Source organism: Monopterus albus, unplaced genomic scaffold, assembly GCF_001952655.1.
Source record: "Monopterus albus unplaced genomic scaffold, M_albus_1.0 scaffold364.1, whole genome shotgun sequence".
NCBI classification, from domain to species: domain Eukaryota; kingdom Metazoa; phylum Chordata; class Actinopteri; order Synbranchiformes; family Synbranchidae; genus Monopterus; species Monopterus albus.
Window position 1 is genome coordinate 123191 of NW_018128244.1, and position 16984 is coordinate 140174.

Below are 16984 nucleotides of genomic sequence, written 5' to 3' on the forward strand. Positions count from 1 at the left end.
TAGTATGGATGTGTTGATTAGGGGAAAGACGTCTTTGAGCAGCCTGGTTGGGATGGGGTCCAGGAGACATGTTGATGATTTAGATGAAGCAAATGTTAAGGTAAACTCGGAGATCTCAGAGCACTTTTTTAATGTTATTAAACTCTTTCCAGGCCAGGCATATGTGTATCTGAGGCAAAAACCAGAGGAATTAATCTTTTGTCAGAACAGACAGTTCTCATTTTAAATTAAAATTTTCCTGATTGATTGAATGACAGGAATTTGGGCGGGGCCCTGGGGCTGACTGTAGACGTCACGTTCAGAAACTGAATGCCATGAGAGGAGCCAAAATGGAGGAGCAGGAGGCCAACATCTGGTAACCAGCCTCTCCCACAATACACTGCCGCTTCTTTAGTTCCACAAGATACTTCACGGTTAGTCAGGTATTCTCACCTGTTAACAGGAAACGGGTGGGGCCAGACAGGGAAGAGGAGGCTGAGGCAGAAACCGGCCACCAGTTGGGAACACCCAGACAGGTCTTTTCCTTTAAATGTCCTGAAGTGTATTAGCTTCTGTTTTATATTTCAAAAATATCATTTCATAGAAAATCACCTGTCAGACCATTCAGCTCCTCACTCTCACTGTCTATAGGTGAAACAGGCTCAGGTGAGCCGCTGGAGCAAATACCTGGACCCACCTGAGGAAGCAGAGCCATGGAAAGAAGAGAAGGATGTTTTGATGTACAGACAGAAGCTCCATGGCAACAAAATAACTGACAGGTGTGACCGTAGAGATTGTGTATAGAGTGCCATAGTAGTAAGTCCTAAAACCCAGAACAGAGTTTAGCATTTTTACACTTCCAGTTCCATCACCCTGAAGTCTATGGTATTTCGAATGGGATTTTGGTTAGATGCCTGAAATAAGGTCTGTGGTTAACACAAAGCCAATATAGTTTCACATTTTGTTCTTGAAAGTAATATATGTCAGTGAATACCCCATGAGAACATGTAATGTCGTAAAGCTGATGTTTGTACAGTATTTTTAACATAATCAAAATCTTTGTTTTACAGGAAAAGAAGAGGTGGCTGGGCACTTGAGCAGGTAGCATGCTGACATCACCAACATTTATTAACACCACCTGTTAGCTTTAGAGCTAGACGTATTATGTGGATAACTTCTTGGGTACACAAATGAGGGACACAACATTCATACTTCAAATCAAGGGTCTGTCTTTTGTCCACGTATACTGATGGTTTCAAAGCGTTGGGGGGCAAAAGTGGTGTGGTGGGTAGAGCAGTCGTCTCCCAACAGCAAGGTTGATGGTTCTAATCTCGGTACCTGCAGTCCACGTGTCAAAGTGTCCTTGGGCAAGACACTGAACCCCCCCCAAGTTGCCCGTGATGGCGGCGCAGGGCCCTGAGCTCAAAACTATATTTTGTTGTACGAGGTACAATGACAATAAAAGATAAAATAACCCTTCTTCTTGTGGTACATGCGTAGTCAGGGCTTTTGCTGCGTGGATCGTCTGCATGGACACAGACGTGTGGCCTGTACGTCAACGTCTGCACGGACCCTCGTGGCCCAGAGAAGATCCTGAAAAGTACATCACTCACCTATAGGAATGCAAGGTTTTATAGAAATAAAGCAAAGTTAAAATAAATGTATTTTAACATGAGACACGTACAGTACTTTCTTTAGATAACTGGCACGCCTTATTTACTCACGGCCAGGGATAGTGTTGCTGCACAGTCGCTTCCACCAGCTCAGGCAAATCATGCCAAGTACCCCTCCACAACATAGGAGTAATGAATAACATGCTGCATGCATGAAAACTAATTTGACCAATATCAATTATAAAGCACCAAAAAATGTGAGTAGTATTAAAGGCAACAATTTATCCTAGTTTTTCATTCTTTAATACTAATAAGCAGCACAGTTTACAGGTTAGTTCCCAGAGGAACTATAGAGAAATCTCAAGACTGTTCCTTTAAATTACCAAACCTCTTCTTCCCTCTGCAGGCACACTGCTCCAGTCTGAAACTATGTAGACTTTCAGCCACAACCAGTCCTCCCTGTCTGAAAACCACCAGTCCAAACCAGTCCAGTCTTTCCAGTAAGAAGAGTATTAATCCTCCCAGTGTGATCCAGTCCAGTCTTCCCTGTAGGAGTACTACTCCGGTCTCTAAGTGGGATCCTTTTCTCAGTTCTGATTGTCAGGGGCAGGAAGGGGAAGAGTCAGTGGGTGGAGCCACTTATCTGCCCTGCTATGATGTAATCGGCAGGGCCTCCCTCCCCCCTCCTGTTTCCTCCATGTTTGAGAGCAGGGAGGATTTCAGCTTCGATGATGAGTTTCTGACAGACTAACGTGAGGAAGAACAGTTCTTTTAGTTTATTCTGCTGTTATACAGAAGTGACTACAGACTGCTTAATTCAGTTATGTTGAACAACTGAACAGTGACTGACACGCTGTCACTTTATAAGATGCAAGAATGTCAGTGAGAATCGGTTCAATTCCACAACTGCTGTGCTGACTTTCAGTTGATTAGTCCACTACTGATTTAGGTGTTTGAGATTTTCTATTAGTCAAGTAACAACTAAGGAACGGTCTGTTGAATGATCAATTGTTTTTGGGCCTCTATTATATAATGACCATTGTTGGTCAGATGATATTTGGTGAGCTTTGTACATTCTATTTATATTTTTGTTATTTGTTGTGATGCCTGAGTCAAAATAAACTTCACTTTAAAAATCTTTAGTTAAGTTCTTGATGCTTTTATTGTTCAGATTAACAGAGAAATGTCAATGATCAAGAAGAAAGCAATACAGACAGGAATTTGTGTGTTAAAGTACTGACTAGATTGATCATTGAGTTAAAGTATTAACAATGCAAACTGATCAGTGGGTTAACAGATTAACAAGTTATAGGTAGTGATTAATGGTAACAGTAATTAACTGACAAACTGGTTATGTTTAGTAGAGGTGATGTCAGTGATGACATCATCAGGGTTTGTGTAGGTGAGGCTGCTTGGCGTATTGGATGGCGTCAAGTGCGGCTCCAATGTCGAAGTTTTTGGCCTGAAGAAGTCGAGTCAACCAGCCACCCTCGTCAGTGAAGCCCATAGACAGCATGTGGGCCAGAGACTCCACCAAGTGGGGGTCCGCCTCTGTGGGGGAGCAGGTCAGAGGTCAGCAGGGACACAATAGAGAATTAAATGGCTCAGACTGTGTGCAGGATGTGGCCTTACCTTGAGGCAGGTGTGGGTACAGAGCTGCCTCTCTAAGACCCCTGGTCCCCTGGAGGTCTCTGCAGCCCACCTGACAGGGATCCCTGTGATCCTGTAGGGGAGTCCAGGTCCTGGCCCTGTTCCTTGGGCTGCAGGGACTGCAGTTCTCCAGTGGAGGGGTCGACCTCTCTGGAGGTTAGGTGAGTCCACTCCTCATCAGAGTCTCTGCTCACCTGGAGACCACAGAGTTTGGGTTATACAGGTTCCAGGTAGAACTGCTTCACAAAAGTACAATGACAAAATCCAAGATAACGAGACAAAGCAAGGCTTGACTGAGTCTAAGTGCATCCTGGATGAAGGGCATCCTGGATGAAGGCGTTCATGGCTTCCTTCAACAGACCACGAGGTCGATCACAGATTCACTGATGCCAACATAGAAGCTGCATTCCATTTAGCCATGTTAAGTACTGTAGTTAAAATGAATGGACTCCACGCCCAACTGGCAAAAACAGCACCATGCTAGTTCGGTTTTTGAGCACTTTTAAAATCCTGTATAAAACTACATTATGTTATACAGTAAATAATTATGTCTAGATGACAGCATTATTATACCTATGACTATGATAGCATCAATGCAAGCCATAAGCAATAAGTATGCAAGCCAAACCTAGTTATTGCACTTTGCATAATCCATGATACTTCCCTCCATGCAACGAAACCAAGTTATTACACTCATATGTTAAGGGCGGAAACCGATGGTGTAAGAGATTTCACAGCTTCCGGATAGAAGCTATTTTTTAATCTATTACTCTGGATTTGATCAATTTGTACGTTTTCCCAGAGGGCAATAGGGTAAACAGCCTGTATCCAGGATGAGTATTGTCCAAAGAAATGTATCTGGCCTTTTTTTTCTATTGCTATCTGTATAAATATCACTGGGGGGGGAGCCAATGGATTTTTCTGCCGGTCTAACCACCCGCTGTAGATCTTCCTGTTTTCCACTGTACAGCTACTAAACCATGCAGTGCAGCAATAGGTCAGAATGCTCTCTATTGCTGATCTATAAAAGTTTATCAATCGAGTCTGAGGGAGGCGGGCGTTCCTTAGTTTTCTGAGGAAGTACAGTCTTTGGTAAGCCTTCCTCACCTAATAAGAGATGTGTGTAGTTCAAGTGAGGTCAACAGAGATATGCACACCAAGGAACTTAAAGCTGTCCACCCTCTGAACCTCCGTTCCTCGTATACAAAGGGGAGAGTGTACAATATGTTTGGATTTCCTGTAATCCACCACACTTCTTGCACCACTGCTTCTAAATGTACCTCAAAGGGTCCCGATTACTGAGACAAGTCCAGTTGTCTCCGCTGAGCCAGCCTTGTTCGTCTGTCTCAACACCTCCTCCACTTTAGCTTCTCGTCTTCATACAAGTTGTGCATCTTGGTTACAGCGGTGGCTCTTGAAGTCAGTTCATATGTACGGTCTTTGGCTGCGATGTGAATTATTTCAAGCAGACTTCGTCCTCCACAGTGTTAGTCAGCCTGTGAGCTGTAGTCGCCCATTTAGCTCTCGGCGTTGAAAGTCTGTTGCTTGTAGAGTTGTCCAGGCGCCTGGCCTGCAAACTATCCAGCGTCTGCCTTTGGTGAGGGGGAGGACAGCTCTCTGCATCAGCTGTGTGCTTGGCCAGCAGGTGGTATTTGAGACCTGACATACTCCAGTGGCAACTCAGTTCACATTGACAGTAAACGCAACATCTGTCAGGGCTCTGAAGCTGAACTTACCGTTCAGAAAATTCTTTTCTTTATCCATTTCTGCATCGCTTCCTGATTTCCCAAACTACAGGCCGGGCCAAAGGTAATTACCACACAATGTGGGTCCATTAATTGTACATCAAAAAATATGTGGCGTTAAAAGGAATTTGCGTTAACATGTTATTATATTAACTTTGACAGCCCTAATTTGAATGCAACCCACATAACTTTTTTTTAACCAAATTCAAAGGTGAAAGATGATAGCTGTCGCAGTAGTATTCATACTGTAGTATGATTATTCTGTAGTGGTTTGTTAAAACAACTTAAAAAGTCACTGGTCTGCTGTAAATTATACAGTTATTTTTAATATTTCTCAGTGAAACAGATTCTTAAAATTAAAATACATATATTTTTAGTGAGCTGCTCAACTCTGAACCATCTGTGCAGGTTCTAAACAGAAATCTGTGAAGGGTTTGTGTGTGAACTTTGTTTACTGACGATTGTGTAACTAGTGCTCAACAGGTTGAAGATAAGCGAGTAAAAGCATTATAATGCATAAATGTAGGTGTTGTGTTTCACGGTTACTTACAATTACATGTCAATAAGACAGAAGTATCTGATTATGCTTAGCTAACTGCTGTGATTAACTCATTTGTTTATTTGTAGGAAAGGTAGTGTATAAACACCAGACTACAAAGAGACTCAGAGACCCAAGAACAGGTTTTTGTCCCGGGGTTAATCTGGTCCTACCTGTACCAACAGACCATCACACAGCTGTTTTTCATGAACTGACCTTTGACCCCTCGCTGCCCCCGCCATCCATCTCCACATCACCCTCCACCCCCTCACTCTGACTAGGAGGGGTTACTTTGGTCCTCTGACCCTTGTGCTCCACATCAATGTCCACATCGATACCTGCACATATGACATCACTTCTTGTTTATGGCAAATCAACTCCATTAGTTTAACACCTGAAGTTTTTTTAATATATAAAACATTGTGTTGCAAAACAGTATCAGGACAAATGGGGCTAAAACTAATCAATTAATCTGCTGATTATTTTGCCATTAAAATGTCAGAAAATGGAAAAACAAAAGGTCAAAATAGCTACAAATCAGTTTTATCAATCAATTAATCAACTAAACATTGCAGCTCAAAAGAAAAGAAAAACTGGATTTAAAAGGATTAAAACTGTAAAAATATAGATTAAAATAAATAATAAAGCAACTACATTTGAACTGATCCTCAGCAGCAAACTCCTCCTTTAATGATACTGTTACTTTGAAAAGACCACCCACACTTCCTCTTAACAGGTTCTGGGTTCACTCTCGGCCAATCAGAAAGCTTGATTAATCTCAGATATGATCAGTGACATCACTCACCCAGTGGGCTCAACATAGCTGCAACACCCTCCCCAATGTTCTTCAGGAAGTCCACATTGGCCTGAGAGGCTGCAGAGAGAGGTCAGACATCACTCACAACATCATTAATGAGGGGTCATAGGTCATTAAAGGCCATCACTCACAACATTCGCTTATCAATTTATTTGTTTATTTACTGTTTCACTCATCAATCTTGATATCCATAAGACTAAGTGAAAGCAGGTTTTTCAGACACTGACCGGAAGGGGTGCTGCAGTCAGCAACAGGTCTGGAAGATCCGTCCTGAGCCTGGTCCTGAGCCTGGTCCTGAGCCTGGTCCTGAGCCTGGTCCAGGTTCCGGTTCCACATACAGTGTCTCATCTTCTTCAGCCACTTCCCCCGAGGACACCACTACAGACAGAAAAGGAAAGAACAGTTCACCAACACAGCCTGACAGTCAGAGCAGGGAATAAAACAAGACCTCCGGTCAGTCAGAGAGCAGGGTTTCAAGCATTCTTCCCATCATGCCCCTCACCTGCAGTGGGTGCCAGATGGGCAGCAGAGCATGCTCCGTGTGTGTCCCACGGGCCTGGCAGGTGGAGCACAGGTCATAGTTTGGACAAACCGAACACTTGAAGCGAGTTCCCACTACGGGGCCATCACAACCATCACAGGTGACACCGGGGTGCAGGGCAGGGGGTGGGGCATGGTGGGGAGCATGGTGAGGAGGTGGGCCATGAGGAGGAGGAGGGCTGAAGGTGAAGGGGGGGAAGGCGTGGAGAGGAAAGTCCCGACGGTGCTCCTTCTTCTCTGAAAGAGTTCAATCAAACTTTATTAGAAATGAACAGACACAGTGTGTTTTCTACATAAAAACCAAAATAATTAAACATTTTTATTCTATAATATTCATGACAAAGGACAAAAGTCATATTTCGATGAATAACTGCTGTTGGGTAAAAACTATTCCCGAATCTAGTGGTCCTTGATTTGATCGCTCTGAACCGTCTACCTGACGGCAGCAGTTCAAAGAGTGAACGGCCACTGTGCTGCTGTACCATACACATATACAGTATGTAAGGATGCTCTCAATGGAGCACCGATAGAAGGATCTGGGAGATGTTGTTCTTCCTGAGCACCTGTAGGAAGTACAGTCTCTGCTGGGCCTTTTTAAACAGTCCAGAGGTATTCATGCCCCAGGTCAGATCCTCCCAGAAAGCGGAAGGCTGGCACCCTCTCCACACAGTCCCTGCTGATATACAGTGGCAAGATGTCGGTTTTCTTCCTCCTCAAGTCGACAATGACCTTCTTAGTCTTTGAGGTATTAAGGAGCAGATTGTTCTCTCTGTACCACACTATCAGCCTCTCCACCTCAACCCTGTAGGTAGTCTCATGCCCCCAAGAGGTAAGCCCCACCACTGTGGTGTCATCAGCAAATTTTACAATGGTGTTGCTGTGGTGGGCGGGGGTGCAGTCATGGGTGTACAGGGTGTAGAGCCAGTGCTGAGGCTGAGAGCCATAGATGCACTACTGTTCAAAAGTTTGGGAAATGTCCTTGTGTTCCAAGGAAAACCCCATTTTATTCATTTCAAACATCAAATTAATCAAAAATACAGGACAGACACTGATAATGTTATGAATGAAAATTCTACATTGTTGCACCGAGGCCCATTATCTGCAACCATCAGTTCTGTGTTTTGATCTCATGTTATGTTTATTAATCAAAGTTAATCATTTTATAATTAGAAAACCGTTCTGCAATTGTGTTAGCACAGTTGAAAACTGTTGTACTGATTAAGGAAGTGATAAAAGTGTCCTCCTTTAGGTTATAAAAATTATTTGGAAACATGTCAGTCTATTGTTGTGCTCAGAAATGAAGGCTATTCAATGTAAAATATCTTACCATGCTGTGAACTACTCCCTTCATAGAACAGCGCAAACTGGTTCTAACTAGAACAGAAAAAGGAGCAGGAGGCCTTGGTGCACAAGTGTGCAAGAGGACAAATACCCAAGTGTGTCTAGTTTAAGAAACAGATGCCTCACAGGTCCTCAGCTTTAAGCTTCATTAAATAGTACCCACCAAATGCCAGCGTCAACAATAAAGAGGTCACTCAAGGATGCTGAGCTTCAAGGCACAACTGCAAAGAATTGTTATATTTCCTATTCAAACTAATTTCAAGTGTGTTTTCATGGAACACAAGGAAATTTCCAAGTGATCCCAAACTTTTGAACAGTAGTGTATATAATATTTATATTTCATATTATAAATAACTTAGTACAATTAAATGTTATAAATCATCTGTGATGGCTATATTAAAGAAAAACAATTTTATCCTTGCATATAAACTCTACATTAATAGCCACACAGGTGTGTTTTCATTTAGTGTGGCAAAAAAACAAACAAAAAAGAAAAGGAAAAAAAATGATGTTGACATCTGTAATGTAGAAACTAGTTTCGCTAGGCTCCAAACATCATTGCACGTTTCCTCCTCCATGAGCTGGTTTTAAATGGAGGAAGATGACGTCCATGTGAGGTCATACCTTTGATGAAGAGGCGGAAAGTGTTGTCCTTCATACAAGCCAGACCCATCATCAGTTCGTCATCAGAGGAAAATGCCACCAGGTCTCCATCTTCATCTGAAACATCATCATCATCATTTTATTAGTACTGTCATGAAACATCCAACTCATTGGAACGTCTCCATCTGAAACAGTGAAACACCTCAGTCTATTTTAAAGATCCTGATTATTCAACTTTATTCGGTTGACCTGACCTGGAATATGAAACGCCTGAAGCAGTTAAGACCAGTTGAAGCTTCCTTACAAGGCAGCAACGACTATCATGATTTAAAATTACATACAAAATATTGGTATAAACTCAAACACAAACCCGCGAGATGTTATATGAAAATAATGTTCTACGCACTTACTTCAGCAGGTTTTAAAGTCAAAGTGTATTAATCTTCACATCAGAAGAAATATTTCAGAGAACTTTTAACTTGTGTTGTAAATATCCTTTAGAAACACTGTAGCTCTGAATTACGTCACATAGGTAAGAAACACCTGAAGCTGTCCAGTGAAACCACTCCAACCACAGGAGATCGTTTTTCGGGTTTCACATACCTGAAATATTTATTTATGATAAATATTTATATGTTTTTGTATAATAAATTAAATCGTTACCTCTGTAGTACAAGTTGAAGGGTGAGTTTTTCAAGTTATTAAAGACTCCTGCGGTTTTCGTGCTTAGATACTCGAAGCTGCAGGAAACGTCCTGATCCACCGCGAACCTCCGGATCTCTTTGACCGACTCATCTTTTCCCAATAGGTAGGCCTTCACCGTCACCGACATGCTGCTGCGGGAACCGAACACACTACACACTCTGAACAGGACAAAACTAAACCAGGCTCCAGGCAGAAAAACGCACTTTGACAGGCTCTGCAGCGAAACGATCTGAACCAGACTCTGAACACTCGAGTGACTACTGACAGTGAACAAGACTTCAGGCAGAAAACACACACTTTAACAGACTAAAATGAAGTCGAAAACTTTGTGACGCAGCCTTAAATCCTCTCCGCTTCCTTTATGTTTACTTCCGCGAGAACGTCACCGTCGTGCGGAGAAGTAAATATTGACGTTCCCTCTCGTTGGTTCGTTTAGAAAGCTCCGCCCAACCGACCAATGACAGATCGAGGAATGACTAAGCACTTTCCAACGAGGGACTTTCCTTGAGTCAGGTGGCCAACGGGATCCACCTGTATAAAGTTCATATTAAAGAGAAATAACGCGCAGTCATGCTCACGAGACAAGATGGCGTAGCGGCCGTGTTTTTTTGTATCAAGATCAACATTTAATTATTAAGTTTAAAGTTTTATGTTCAATGAACAGTAAAATATAGTTCTACGTTTCATTAATATTTAAATATAAAGTTTTTTCATTTAAATACGTAAACCTAAAGCGGTTTAAAGTGAAATATAAACAAATGTAATAAGGCTTTCTCTATATTAATTGGATTAGATTACACTTTATTGTTAGAACATATTTCATAACTCTATCCGCTGAAAAAGGGACGATTACAAACAACACAACCCATACTATACATAGTCTCAACAACATACAGAAATATTTGGCATGTCAGACATTATGGAAAGATAGCTGCAGTACAGACAAGTAATCTGCAATGCTGAGGCCTGCTGAGAGCTTAAGCTTATGAGTTAAAGATCGATTAAATCGGTTCAGTCTAACCCATGGGACTCCAAATCTTCTATTTGATGGCAACAATTGGTATTCACAATTTAAAACATGGGAGGAATTTAATGAAATATTATCAACCAGAAACAACATCCTTTTCACACATCTAGTTTGAAAACCTGTCTCCAAGATCCACGATCTTAAAGTAATTACTTATAAGTCTGTTCAGTTGAGTTTTAACGTGGACAAAGAGACATCTTTACCAGGCACAAATACTATACTGCATAACACTATGTTTTACTGACTGAAAATGTAATGACAGAATCTGTGTTGGCTCCAAATGAGTCTCCTAAGAAAATAAATATGCAATTGTACCTGTTAATGACCGAAACTATATGTGCACTCCAAAATAAACCAACATCCACACAGACACCTGTAAGAGTATACTTGTTCAGTCTGTGTGCTATGGACAGTGACTGGTAGAAAACCAAAAATTATTTCTTGTCTTTTTTGGATTGATAATAGGTGAGCTCTCATTACACCATTTCACTATCCTGTCTGTACAGTAGCCTACCGACAACTCCCAAAATTATCTTCAGAGACAAAGACAACAATGTGGTGTCACCAGAAAATCAAGATAAATGTCTTTGGAATATTGGTTTCATAATCATACAATGTATAAAGTAGAGGTGAGCTCACACAACTCTGGCATGCTCCTGAATTAGTCACAATAGGTGTTGAATATGTCTTGATATTAATTTAACCATGAAGTTATAATAATATATGTAAAATAATTACATGTAGAATTTAAACCAAATATCAACCCTTCCCTTTATGTGTGGTCTCTATGTACATACTATTTTTATGGTATATATCATGTTGTATTTGATCTCTTTTATTTTAGTTTTGAAAGTAATCTTTTTTCTCTGGATCTGTTCTTGTTGTATTTAAATTATATGTTTCATGCACTGTTTGTTTTTTGTTTTTGTATTTCCAGAAGATGCCAGGTGTTGCATCATGACATCACTCTGGGTGGATGTCCAGTAGCCAATCAGTAACAGACCTTGAATCACGTGACAGTGAGTCATCAGTCTTGTGAGCCTGAGTCACCAGGTGGAAGCGTACATGAAAACAAACCCTAACCCAACCCAGAAGAAATCAGTACAAATAACACAATGTAGAAGTACAGTTTTTCACTAGCACATGGTCAACAGATTGATTTTGCATGATGACCAAATTTTATACCTCACTTGATTTATTTGATTACTGATTAGTTATTGAGTCATGAAAGCCTTTTCATCTGGTTCATATTATTTCAGCCTGTTTCAGGGACTTATCCTATTTAAGTGAGAGGATAAGTGATGGTTGCTTCAGAAGTATCGCTTAGGCCATTGCAGCCTTTACTCAGCAGCTGCAACATTACAGTGACAAACACATGAATACATCAATATTATTTTGCACAGTTAGTAGTTTTACTTGACATTTTATATTTCGATGCAAAACCTTTATTAAAACTTTAAAAGCGTGACCTACTTGTAACGGTATTTGTATGTTTACACAGGACATGAATACTTCTCCCTTGACTGGTTTCACTGGTAAACAGCCCTGTGATGTGTTGTTGTGGGTATCTGTCAGTTCAGATTTCTGTCTGCTCCTTCAGTTTAAGTCACAGATTCAGTCTGTATCCAAATCAATGTTTCACTCAAATCAATAGAATTTATTTATACTTTTCCACATAAATGACATTAGAAAACAAACAGACATATCTGAAAACTGATGACATCAGAAACTTAACATCAATTATCAATCAAAAATCAATCGGCTGTAACTGAAGGTTTTGCATTTCCCCAAATAAAATCCAGCAGCAAAAAACATCTGATGACGTCACTGATGATGTCCAGCAGCAACTCAGGTGTATAGTGATGTCAGATGTAGAGGGGGTGGTACTGGCGGTGGGTCAGTCTCTTCCTGCAGGTAGGACAGGTGTGTGATGATGTCAGAGCATCTCTTAGACACTGACTGCAGAACACGTGACCACATTTAGTAGAAACAACCAATCGTCTGCTCTCAATGATCTGTGAAGGAAACAACAACCAGTCAGAGCTCACAGTTCTACCTTGCTGCCCAGGTGTGAACAGGTGTGCTGGTCTCTCACCTCAGAGTATGAGTCCAGACAAACAGGACAGCTGATTGTTCCAGGAGTCAACCTGAAACCGAGAAAAGGTTTATTTGAGATGCACTCTCCCTGGTGAGTAGACAAAAGCAGGAGTTACAGTAGTTAACTAAAAAAGCATTTAGATAAGATTGCAGTGCAGTATAAGAGCATAAGAGGACAAATATATGTTTGGTGAGGCAAGACAGAATGAAGTCCCTGTTGGAGCAAAGTTCTCTCTGTATCCCTCTTCTCTTCACTACCACCAAACCTGAGGCTGCTAAGGCTAGCCAACATAAATCTTGCATAAAAACAAGAGGACACCCAGTTTCATTTCAGAGCTGCAGCTCTGCAAAAAAAACAAAACAACTGATGCTAGGGTTAGGGTTACCCATTTGATTTGCAAAGCTGCTAGCATGAACAAGCTAACATGTGGACATATTAGAGGTTCAACTGGTTTGTTGGAGTGAACACAAACAAAGGGTGGATTCTGATGCAGCACAAAAGATAGCAGAAGTTTGGACTACTGCCCTCGCGACAGTCCCAAATGAATATGGATGGATTAAAAGTTAATAAAAAAAAAAAAAACACAAACTGTTTCTGTCGGTGAAACAGACATTAATGCCCTGATCTTTTGTATTTCCTGTTGGAGGCAGTTGGAGAAACAGTCCTTTAATAAACAAACCTTAATGATTCTTGGGGAAAAAATTTGATACTAATGCAGGGTACTAGAGAATCATCATCTTCTGTTCTGTCGACACTGTGCTGCAGGTCCATCAGTAGTAACATAAAACTGAAAACTCTGCTAAGCCCTTCTCACTGCTGACTCTGCATTTTAGCCACATTCACATGAACCTGCTAACATTTCCAGATGTGAAGTGTCCCTCCCAGTGCCTCAGGCCTGGTGTGTCCACAGCAGTGTGAAGAGACCAGACCAGACCAGACCAGATGTCCTCAGACCAGATCTGGGCCACCTGTGTATGTGCTCCTAGATCTGATTCCTCTTTGACCTCTGAATGCGCGAGTGCCGTCAGAATGGTCAGATCAGAATCCGTGTGGTCGTTTTAACATCTCCTCTGCACATACAGCCTGTCGTCATCATTTGGCATCTCACAGACCGGTAACAATAAACATGGAGGAGAGCGACCACATTGACGGGGTCAGTGGAGAGACCAGGACGTTTCACATGTGCTGGACATTTATGGAGAAGCTTCTGATCAGGCCAAACTGGGAGGAACATATCGTAACCTAGCAGTTTGGGAGGAAACTGGGCCATTTGACCGTCACACACACCACCTCGGTGTTATTCTTGTGCGCACGTGCCTCACATTTCACTTACATCTATGCATGTGTGGCAGTTCAGGAGCTCAGAGGTGCCGGGTACACAGCACTGACACACACGGACGGGACACAGCGACACACACATACTGTTATGTATGAGTGTGGTGTGGACCCCAGTTGCAGACACAGACCAGGAGGAGTATGAGCTAAAGAAAGCAGTTTAATGAACAAAACACAGGTAAGGCTGGGTGGCAGGAAGACGAGGACCCAGGAGGACCAGGGTGGCAGGAAGACGAGGACCCAGGAGGACCAGGGTGGCAGGAAGACGAGGACCAAGGGAAGAGACCAGGAGGACGGAGGAGATCAGGGAGGAGACCAGGAGGGACGAGGCAGGAACCCAAGAGGGACGAGGAGACCAGAGAGGACCAGGAGGGACGAGCCGACCAGGAGGAACCAAGGGGGTACGAGGAACCAGCAGGAGAGACACAGAAAACAGAGGACGAGCAGGAGAGCCGGCAGCAGGAGAGACACAGGAACCAGAGGACAAGCAGGAGAGCAGACACCAGGAGCGACACAGGAACCAGAAGACAAGCAGGTAAGCAGGCAGCAGCCAGGAGGACCAGGATGACAGGTGAGTCGACGGACGAGTACACAGGGTCGTGGAAGTAGTCAGACACACAGGGTAGCAGGTCGGTGAAACAGACATTAATGCCCTGATCTTTTGTATTTCCTGTTGGAGGCAGTTGGAGAAACAGTCCTTTAATAAACAAACCTTAATGATTCTTGGGGAAAAAATTTGATACTAATGCAGGGTACTAGAGAATCATCATCTTCTGTTCTGTCGACACTGTGCTGCAGGTCCATCAGTAGTAACATAAAACTGAAAACTCTGCTAAGCCCTTCTCACTGCTGACTCTGCATTTTAGCCACATTCACATGAACCTGCTAACATTTCCAGATGTGAAGTGTCCCTCCCAGTGCCTCAGGCCTGGTGTGTCCACAGCAGTGTGAAGAGACCAGACCAGACCAGACCAGATGTCCTCAGACCAGATCTGGGCCACCTGTGTATGTGCTCCTAGATCTGATTCCTCTTTGACCTCTGAATGCGCGAGTGCCGTCAGAATGGTCAGATCAGAATCCGTGTGGTCGTTTTAACATCTCCTCTGCACATACAGCCTGTCGTCATCATTTGGCATCTCACAGACCGGTAACAATAAACATGGAGGAGAGCGACCACATTGACGGGGTCAGTGGAGAGACCAGGACGTTTCACATGTGCTGGACATTTATGGAGAAGCTTCTGATCAGGCCAAACTGGGAGGAACATATCGTAACCTAGCAGTTTGGGAGGAAACTGGGCCATTTGACCGTCACACACACCACCTCGGTGTTATTCTTGTGCGCACGTGCCTCACATTTCACTTACATCTATGCATGTGTGGCAGTTCAGGAGCTCAGAGGTGCCGGGTACACAGCACTGACACACACGGACGGGACACAGCGACACACACATACTGTTATGTATGAGTGTGGTGTGGACCCCAGTTGCAGACACAGACCAGGAGGAGTATGAGCTAAAGAAAGCAGTTTAATGAACAAAACACAGGTAAGGCTGGGTGGCAGGAAGACGAGGACCCAGGAGGACCAGGGTGGCAGGAAGACGAGGACCCAGGGACCAGCAGGAAGACGAGGACCCAGGAGGACCAGGGTGGCAGGAAGACGAGGACCAAGGGAAGAGACCAGGAGGACGGAGGAGATCAGGGAGGAGACCAGGAGGGACGAGGCAGGAACCCAAGAGGGACGAGGAGACCAGAGAGGACCAGGAGGGACGAGCCGACCAGGAGGAACCAAGGGGGTACGAGGAACCAGCAGGAGAGACACAGAAAACAGAGGACGAGCAGGAGAGCCGGCAGCAGGAGAGACACAGGAACCAGAGGACAAGCAGGAGAGCAGACACCAGGAGCGACACAGGAACCAGAAGACAAGCAGGTAAGCAGGCAGCAGCCAGGAGGACCAGGATGACAGGTGAGTCGACGGACGAGTACACAGGGTCGTGGAAGTAGTCAGACACACAGGGTAGCAGTATCAGCAATCAGGAAACTGAAGGATGAAGAGCCGAGGGCTTATGCACTTAACCAACAGAAACAGCGAGCTTGATGATTGACCCGCTGCTGCGTTATCAGAGCTGCTGACATGCTGAAACAAACAGGAACAGGACGGGAACACGGAGTCGAACAGATGGAAAGCTCAGGACACAAACACATGTAATGCTAACCGGGTAGTGTAGCGTAAATGTATCGTAGCATAAAGGTAAGGTAACAGTGTGGTATGAACCAGCAAAAACGCGGCAGAAGACAGGGTGTGTATATATACCTGAAGGGACTGGGAGACAACGAGCAGCAGGTGGGAGGAATGATGACTGATTGCAGAGAAAAACCACAAGGGACAGGACTGGGAGATAACAAGCAACAGGTGACTGACATGGCAACTAATTGCGGTGACAGAGTAGCGGGGAGAGAACAGGTAAACAAACAAAGCCGACCGACACGACACCGTAACAGTACCTCCCCTCAAGGATGGCTGCCAGACATCCCAAAAAACAAAAAACCACAACAGGGCTGAACAGAGAGGGAGGCAGGGGCCCGGAAGGAGGGCACCAAAACAAACAGACAGCCACAGGCCGGGAACACTGAGGCCACACAGCAAAACTGAAAACACAGGATGACCGGCCAACAAACACCGGACTGTGTACATAGTCCAATCAAAGAAAAACGACCCAAGTTGCAGGAACCAACCCGCATAAGGCCGAGAACCAGAGCGGTCGGTCTGGAGGACGGCCTCGACGCCAGACAAGGGTTGAGGAGAGGCCGCTCCGGAGGGCGACTCCAATGCAGTCCACCAGGCACCGGAACAAAGGTGGCATCAGCACACTGGCCAACCCGCTCGGGCGCAGGAACTGCAACAGGAACTGAGGCAGCGTGGGCACACCGGCCGAGCCGCTCTGGAGCAGGAAGCAGGGCGGCCGCATCGGCGAACCCCTCTGGAGCACGAGA

General features: G+C 43.8%; 3 protein-coding genes across 6 annotated transcripts in view; 1 reads left to right on the plus strand and 2 right to left on the minus strand.

Moving 5' to 3' along the window:
• Window positions 1-2734, plus strand: part of mrnip (MRN complex interacting protein) — a 7150-nt gene extending 4416 nt beyond the window's left edge. Inside the window, exons 3-8 of one of the 3 annotated variants that reach the window (XM_020585415.1) lie at window positions 258-355; window positions 443-515; window positions 631-758; window positions 1050-1080; window positions 1480-1607; window positions 1999-2110. In XM_020585415.1, coding sequence (XP_020441071.1) covers window positions 258-355; window positions 443-515; window positions 631-758; window positions 1050-1080; window positions 1480-1607; window positions 1999-2017 — 477 coding nt within the window. In that variant the 3' untranslated portion in view covers window positions 2018-2110. Of the gene's footprint in view, window positions 1-257; window positions 356-442; window positions 516-630; window positions 759-1049; window positions 1081-1479; window positions 1608-1998 lie in introns of all 3 variants that reach the window. The other 2 variants (XM_020585416.1, XM_020585414.1) reach the window with 2 other exon arrangements.
• sqstm1 (sequestosome 1) lies at window positions 2731-9926 on the minus strand. Its single transcript, XM_020585418.1, has 9 exons — window positions 9490-9926; window positions 8848-8943; window positions 6845-7119; window positions 6570-6720; window positions 6331-6399; window positions 5742-5863; window positions 3300-3436; window positions 3225-3265; window positions 2731-3143 (listed from the first exon to the last, which is right to left on the minus strand). Exons 1-9 carry the CDS (start codon window positions 9656-9658, stop codon window positions 2980-2982), a joined length of 1224 nt encoding a protein of 407 aa, XP_020441074.1. The 5' UTR covers window positions 9659-9926; the 3' UTR covers window positions 2731-2979.
• Window positions 9927-12190: 2264 nt separating this feature from the next.
• Window positions 12191-16984, minus strand: part of LOC109951118 (E3 ubiquitin-protein ligase RNF4) — a 14052-nt gene continuing 9258 nt past the window's right edge. For both annotated transcript variants that reach the window (XM_020585420.1, XM_020585419.1), the window contains 2 exons: window positions 12654-12705; window positions 12191-12573 (listed from right to left, as the gene is read on the minus strand). In XM_020585420.1, the coding sequence (XP_020441076.1) occupies window positions 12424-12573; window positions 12654-12705 (202 nt within the window). In that variant the 3' untranslated portion in view covers window positions 12191-12423. The remainder of the gene's footprint in view (window positions 12574-12653; window positions 12706-16984) is intronic.